Source organism: Ylistrum balloti, unplaced genomic scaffold, assembly GCF_031769215.1.
Source record: "Ylistrum balloti isolate Yb309-2 unplaced genomic scaffold, AGI_CSIRO_Ybal_v1 Utg370290, whole genome shotgun sequence".
In the NCBI taxonomy this organism is placed as follows: domain Eukaryota; kingdom Metazoa; phylum Mollusca; class Bivalvia; order Pectinida; family Pectinidae; genus Ylistrum; species Ylistrum balloti.
Genome location: NW_026782220.1, coordinates 353,970 through 362,252, shown reverse-complemented (window position 1 = coordinate 362,252; position 8,283 = coordinate 353,970). Strand labels below are relative to the sequence as shown.

The following is an 8,283-nucleotide window of genomic DNA, read 5'->3' as shown; positions in this document are numbered from 1 at the left end:
TTATTGCACCAGAGTAGTACGAGAACGACCCCATTTCATCCGCATCCAGTTGGTAGGGGCAATACAGGTCACGGAGAACTCTCGTGAGAATGGGCCTTGGTATCGACTCCGGCCCTAGGAGAAAAGGAGATAACAATTTATATTTCCTACATTCTTGGATTATGGGTATCTAAAAGTTCAACGAGCATAAATCCTCTTGAAAATGAAAGATCTTAAAGCAAAGAAATATTAAAATTTAAACAAACTTAATTTCATTCCATCATGTGATACTTACAAGACAATAAATAGAAGTCATAACAATAATTAAATTACCGTAATATTGAAATATGAATAACAAAATTTGGAGAATTAAATAACGCTTGATATTTGTAGACCTCACATAGTTTTAATTATAGAAAAACTAACAATTCTATAAAATTTCCAACACCGTCACTATAAAATGGTACCTTATGGTCGAACAACGGATGTTTAGTGCTGCCCAGCATCCAGTGTATGCTTTTGATAGATTTGGCGGGAGAATCGCTACGACTGACAGGGGATGGGCTAGGTTCCGGTTCCACTTCCGGTTTACTAGAATCCACTCGATATTTGTGGCTGCTCATTGCTCTGTTAACATAAATGTAACAGTGAATTAAAACTACAATTTTGGCCTTGCTAATAACTTAACTAGAAAAAAGACCCAAAGGACCTGTATGGTTCATACGGGACTAAGTATTTTACTGATGATTATAAATAAGATATGAAGTGTTATATATATATATATTTACCACACAAAACAAATTTTCATAGGCCACATTAACAACGACAGAGTTCGCAGTTTCCAACATAAATTGTTTTCCGTCGCTATATGATAGTATGCAAACCGCAAAACCGAGGTGCAAAAATTCGTTACATGGCAAAGATGAGCAAAATTACTCTCTTTAACTAATATATTGCTAATAGTTATTTCGATTGTGTTGGGAAAAACTTAAAAAACGAAAACTACAAACAATCAAACAAACAAATACAAAAGAAAACCCCCCAATAACAATTCTCCCGTAAGGTAAGCTCTTCTAGTGTATACTAAGAGTAAAAGAGAGAAAAAACTTTTTGTCTGTTTAGAGTCGTCTTTTCTAAAGTATATATGTAAACAATTCTATTTCGGTGTGTAAGACAATGAACTGCCATTAGTATAACGATATTGATTAAGGCGAGCGATGTCTTTTGTAGGGGTATATGAAGTAGACTTATCGCCCAATACACTGCATAATATAATGAAAACGATACAAAACTGTTCGTTTACTTTTTGAATTATGACCTTCCATTTCTCAGACTATCCGGATCTAGGTCAGTTCATAGATCAACAACAACACAGCCTCACTTTGGTGCCATATTAACCTAGGTCATGTCAACGCTTGGAACGTCGCCTCAGATTACACACACTTTAGCTTTACGTAAATCATTTAGGTTATTATGATTTTCAGGAAGCTCTTGAAGTTAACAAACACAAACATAAAAGGGATTGAAAGGTCGTTGGATTGTACTTACTGGCGATGAAAATACAATCTGGTTGGAAGAAAAATAATCGTTTTTTTTCATGTCACCCAGATTGCATTAATATTAGTAAAACTGTACAATAGCACTAAAGCATGACGTCACCATATTGGCTGATAAATAAAATAATTTCCTCTGTCAATCGTCAGAATATAGAACAATGAATATACATACATAAGCACGTGTCTCTTGTTACATAAGTCAAATCGTAAACCCATGTTATATTACAGAGACATATCAAACTCGTTAATCAATTTCTTACTGAAATAAACGAGTTTTAATAAAACCTTCATTATGTGAATACTGGAGTCATATCCCTTGTAGATAATTAAAAACAGTCAGATCGATTTGAGTATTAATTGATTTACAGATCAACGTATCATTTAACTATTGACAAATTATGGAAACCTTCCATGATATCTTTGTTCACCCGTCACCCGAATTCCTGATACTTAATAGGCCATCTACACGGAGCTGTACACATACGCCTATCCCTGTCACAGGCGTTCTACGAGGGACGAAATAATTAATCAGTCGTAGCTGTACACGTACGCCTATCCCTGTCACAGGTGTTCTACGGGAGACGAGATAATTAATTGTAGCCGTACACATAAGCCTACCGCTATCACAGGCGTTCTACGAGGGACAAGATAATTACTCCATCGTTTAAATTTTTTATCTTTCATGTCATTTCTTAACTTCGCTATACACGGCAATTAATTCTGAAAACAGAATCAGATGTTTAAAGAAACACATTTTTTCTATTTTAATCCTCATGTACTTAAAGGTACATATATATATTAACCATGATAAACATATCTATGGCCCTTGTTAAGCGCCTATGCGGTGTGTGACACCAATTATATCGCCTCTGATAGGATCTCCCTACGCATCTGGGGGTCGAATCGGGTCAAATAGAACATTAGACAAAATATTCACATGGATCAGCCAAGTCTTTTCTATATTTAGATTTTTTTTCGGGCGGATCTTGATTAAACCCACCTATCCGAGTTTAAAGGTTAGACTATTTATGCGTTATGTAACTGTTAGCATTCAGTAACGTTCATTCTTATATTAAGAAAATGAAAATAGAATATAAAATATTTTGTTAATATTTTAACAAACAACATATATCTGATGATATTTCAAAATCACTAAAACGAGTCCTTATACATATACAGAAAATGATTTCGTTTACTGATTTTCAGAGGACACAATATCGTCCAGATACCATTTTTTTAAAAAGGAGGACTCCTACAATGTATGTATGTAAATATAGGAACATGTACACTGTTTATCGGAATTTTTGGATCTGCTTCCTTCCACAATGTTATGCTTTTTGAAAAACTGATTTCAGTGTCAACTTTTGAGCATGAATATGGCATAACACAAAAGAATCTTAAAAACTGGTGATATTTTGAACATTTTTAAATATCCCGAAAATGAGAAAGAAACAACATTTAACTGGTGACGGTGTGACGTCCGAAAACTTTGACCGGTAGCTGTTTCTTGTTCCTACAGGTTGTTATGTATCTCCCTGCGCTATGATTGAATGGGTGAATATACTACTGTATAATGATTTGGTTCTAGATAAAAGCGACCTCTACCAAGAGTTCCTGACATTTTTAACACTTGTTAGTTAATATAAGGAACGACAACTCTGTGACAAATTTATTTAAACACTGATGAACGACCCGAGGTCTTCATGTATAACATCACATTCAGCATTGTTCCTACTTAAAGGGAGATTGAATTAGGTCACCCTCTACTAAACGGTACCCATATGTCGCCCTCTACTAGACGGTACCCACCTGTCGTCTTCTGCTGAACAGTACCCACCTGTCGTCTTCTACTAGACTTTACCCACCTGTCGTCTTCTACTAGACGGTACCCACCTGTCGTCTTCTACTAGACGGTACCAACATGTCGCCCTCTACTAGACGGTACCCACCCGTCGTCTTCTACTAGACGGTACCCACCGGTAGATCTTTACCAGACGGTACCCACCTGTCGTCCCACCGGCATATCTTTACTAGACGGTACCAACCTGTCGCCCTCTATTAGTCAGTACCCACCTGTTGATTCCGCCATCCGTTCGTTCCCGACTTGTCCATGGAGTCCGGCGAGGAGTGATGGCGGCATGTTTGAATCTCGGTACCAACATGTTGGTCTGTCTGTCGGTCTGGACGTATGTTTGTGGAGGATTGAGCATACGGACGACAGGACCCAATTCTGGAATCCTTACTGTTTCTTCGTAACCATAGCGACTAAAAACTTTGTCATCTACTTCGAGCGGGTCACTGTCCAACTCATCACGTGATACATTGATACGCGGTAGACGGTACTGAATCACGTGTTCAACTTCCTGTTCATCGTCCACGAACGAACGCTCCCTACTAACTGTCGGGCGCTTCTCTCCCTGAATACTCCTCGCTGTTCTTGACCACCTAAAATAGTACATATCGAGAGTAACACAGGGGTCAATTAATCATCGGGGTCAAAGGTTACCGACATCAGTCATGACGTGAAGTATAGAAAACAGGTATGGACCATCTCTACGTCATAACGACTAGTGATATTACCTGTCTCGGTATGTATGGTGACGACCTATACTACTACTACCTGTGTGTAGTGACGATCTATAATATTACCTGTGTGGTGACGATCTATAATATTACCTGTGTGTGGTGATGATCTATAATATTACCTGTGTGTAGTGACGATCTATAATATTACTTGTGTATGGTGACGATCTATAATATTACCTGTGTATGGCGATCTATAATATTACCTGTGTGTAGTGACGATCTATAATATTACCTGTGTGTAGTGACGATCTATAATATTACCTGTGTGTGGTGACGATCTATAATATTACCTGTGTGTAGTGACGATCTATAATATTACCTGTGTGTAGTGACGATCTATAATATTACCTGTGTGTGGTGACGATCTATAATATTACCTTTGTGTGGTGACGATCTATAATATTACCTGTGTGTGGTGATGATCTATAATATTACCTGTGTGTAGTGACGATCTATAATATTACCTGTGTGTGGTGACGATCTATAATATTACATGTGTGTAGTGACGATCTATAATATTACCTGTGTGTAGTGACGATCTATAATATTACCTGTGTGTAGTGACGATCTATAATATTACCTGTGTGTGGTGACGATCTATAATATTACCTGTGTGTGGTGACGATCTATAATATTACCTGTGTGTGGTGACGATCTATAATATTACCTGTGTGGTGACGATCTATAATATTACCTGTGTGTAGTGACGTTCTATAATATTATCTGTTTGTAGTGACGATCTATAATATTACCTGTGTATGGTGACGATCTATAGTATTACCTGTGTGTGGTGACGACCTATAATATTACCTGTGTATGGTGACGATCTATAATATTACATGTGTGTGGTGACGATCTATAATATTACCTGTGTATGGTGACGATCTATAATATTACCTGTGTATGGCGATCTATAATATTACCTGTGTGTAGTGACGATCTATAATATTACCTGTGTGTAGTGACGATCTATAATATTATCTGTTTGTAGTGACGATCTATGATATTATCTGTTTGTAGTGACGATCTATAATATTACCTGTGTGTGGTGATGATCTATAATATTACCTGTGTGTGGTGACGATCTATAATATTACCTGTGTGTGGTGACGATCTATAATATCACCAGTGTGTGGTGATGATCTATAATATTACCTGTGTGTAGTGACGATCTATAATATTATCTGTTTGTAGTGAAGATCTATAATATTACCTGTGTATGGTGACGATCTATAATATTACCTGTGTGTGGTGACGACCTATAATATTACCTGTGTGTGGTGCGACGATGACGATCTATAATATTACCTGTGTATGGCGATCTATAATATTACATGTGTGTAGTGACGATCGATAATATTACCTGTGTGTGGTGACGATCTATAATATTACCTGTGTATGGCGATCTATAATATTACCTGTGTATGGCGATCTATAATATTACCTGTGTGTAGTGACGATCTATAATATTACCTGTGAGTGGTGACGATCTATAATATTACCTGTGTATGGCAATCTATAATATTACCTGTGTGTGGTGACGATCTATAATATTACCTGTGTATGGCGATCTATAATATTACCTGTGTGTGGTGACGATCTATAATATTACCTGTGTGTGCTGACGATCTATAATAATACATGTGTGTGGTGACGATCTATAATATTACCTGTGTGTGGTGATGATCTATAATATTACCTGTGTATGAGGATCTATAATATTACCTGTGTGTGGTGACGATCTATAATATTACCTGTGTGTAGTGATGATCTATAATATTACCTGTGTGTGGTGATGATCTATAATATTACCTGTGTGTAGTGACGATCTATAATATTACCTGTGTGTAGTGACGATCTATAATATTACCTGTGTGTAGTGACGATCTATAATATTACCTGTGTGTAGTGACGATCTATAATATTACCTGTGTGTGGTGATGATCTATAATATTATATGTGTGTAGTGACGATCTATAATATTACCTGTGTGTAGTGACGATCTGTAATATTACCTGTGTGTGGTGACGACCTATAATATTACCTGTGTGTAGTGATGATCTATAATATTACCTGTGTGGTGACGATCTGTAATATTACCTGTGTATGGTGACGATCTATAATATTACCTGTATGTGGTGACGATCTATAATATTACCTGTGTGTGGTGACGACCTATAATATTACCTGTGTATGGTGACGATCTATAATATTACATGTGTATGGTGACGACCTATAAAATTTCCTGTGTATGGTGACGATCTATAATATTACCTGTGTGTGGTGACGATCTATAATATTATCTGTGTATGGTGACGATCTATAATATTATGGTGACGATCTATAATATTACCTGTGTGTGGTGACGATCTATAATATTATATGTGTGTAGTGACGATCTATAATATTACCTGTGTGTAGTGACGATCTGTAATATTACCTGTGTGTGGTGACGACCTATAATATTACCTGTGTATGGTGACGATCTATAATATTACATGTGTATGGTGACGACCTATAATATTACCTGTGTGTGGTGACGATCTATAATATTACCTGTGTGTGGTGACGATCTATAATATTATCTGTTTGTAGTGACGATCTATAATATTACCTGTGTATGGTGACGATCTATAATATTACATGTGTATGGTGACGATCTATAATATTACCTGTGTATGGTGACGATCTATAATATTACCTGTGTGTAGTGACGATCTATAATATTATCTGTGTATGGTGACGATCTATAATATTACCTGTGTGTGGCGATCTATAATATTACCTGTGTGTGGTGACGATCTATAATATTACCTGTGTGTGGTGATGATCTATAATATTACCTGTGTGTGGTGACGATCTATAATATTACCTGTGTGTGGTGACGATCTATAATATTACCTGTGTGTAGTGACGATCTATAATATTACCTGTGTATGGCGATCTATAATATTACCTGTGTGTGGTGACGATCTATAATATTACCTGTGTGTGGTGACGATCTATAATATTACCTGTGTATGGTGACGATCTATAATATTACCTGTGTGTGGTGACGATCTATAATATTACCTGTGTGTGGTGACGATCTATAATATTACCTGTGTGTGGTGACGATCTATAATATCACCTGTGTGTGGTGACGATCTATAATATTACCTGTGTATGGTGACGATCTATAATATCACCTGTGTGTGGTGACGATCTATAATATTACCTGTGTGTGGTGACGATCTATAATATTACCTGTGTGTGGTGACGATCTATAATATTACCTGTGTGTGGTGACGATCTATAATATCACCTGTGTGTGGTGACGATCTATAATATTACCTGTGTGTGGTGACGATCTATAATATCACCTGTGTGTGGTGACGATCTATAATATTACCTGTGTGTGGTGACGATCTATAGTAATACCTGTGTATGGTGATGATCTATAATATTACCTGAGGGTATGGTGACCGTCGAACGGGTCAGCTTGTATGGCAGGTAACGCTATACACAGACCCGTAGCCACTGACATAACTGATGGACGCTGTGATCTCAAATATTGAACTATTTATTTCGGCCCATCTGGTACCCTAGCAATAATAGTCCTTATAAGGATAGCCGCGATCGTCTGATTATAAACGGGCACGAGATCCCAATATAGTCCATATAAAGATACTCCGTGTAGTCCTGGTTAGGATGGTAATAGGATGTCAGTACGATGTCGGATAGGATATTTTCCAGTTGTCCTAAAAACACGTTCCTTTGTATAACTAGTGTTTGGACAGTCTTCCTAGAGTCCTGAAATTCATTTTAACACATTTTATATTACATAGAACGTACTAAGGACATTCTTGTCAATATTCTAATGAACTCACAATCCGTATGGTAACCAGAATTAGGACGCACCTCCTTGTGTCCTTAATCGATCCTTCGTCCTATGAATCTTGTTGTGGGTTTAACGACTTCAATCTCTCACACAAATCATCACCTTAATGTAGATCATCAATGTAATCCATTCGACTGCCCCAACCGCGGGGATATGCTATCTGGTCCCGTGTGTCGCGACTGATAGTGTTAAAAACCTTGATTGGGAATCGTTTGATAAATAGCTCACCAACTCAGTGTTGAACAAACTCTAATCAATTTAGTAAATAGCTGTTGGACTTCT

The 8,283-nt window shown here is 37.1% G+C and overlaps 1 protein-coding gene across 1 annotated transcript; it reads right to left on the bottom strand.

The window, feature by feature from the left end:
- LOC132552963 (uncharacterized) lies at window positions 1-7,647 on the bottom strand. Its single transcript, XM_060217164.1, has 4 exons — window positions 7,571-7,647; window positions 3,609-3,980; window positions 447-606; window positions 1-114 (listed from the first exon to the last, which is right to left on the bottom strand). Exons 1-4 carry the CDS (start codon window positions 7,645-7,647, stop codon window positions 1-3), a joined length of 723 nt encoding a protein of 240 aa, XP_060073147.1.
- Between the last annotated feature and the right edge of the window lie 636 nt (window positions 7,648-8,283).

Bases quoted from the DNA above. Each gene is read 5' to 3' on its own strand.
- LOC132552963 (XM_060217164.1), bottom strand. From the start codon at position 7,647: ATGTCAGTGGCTACGGGTCTGTGTATAGCGTTACCTGCCATACAAGCT. The intron at 3,981-7,570 runs GTAATATTATAG...GTACTATTTTAG, and splicing joins GACGGTCACCATACCCTCAG to GTGGTCAAGAACAGCGAGGA. The intron at 115-446 runs GTACCATTTTAT...CTTTTCTCCTAG, and splicing joins ATCCGTTGTTCGACCATAAG to GGCCGGAGTCGATACCAAGG.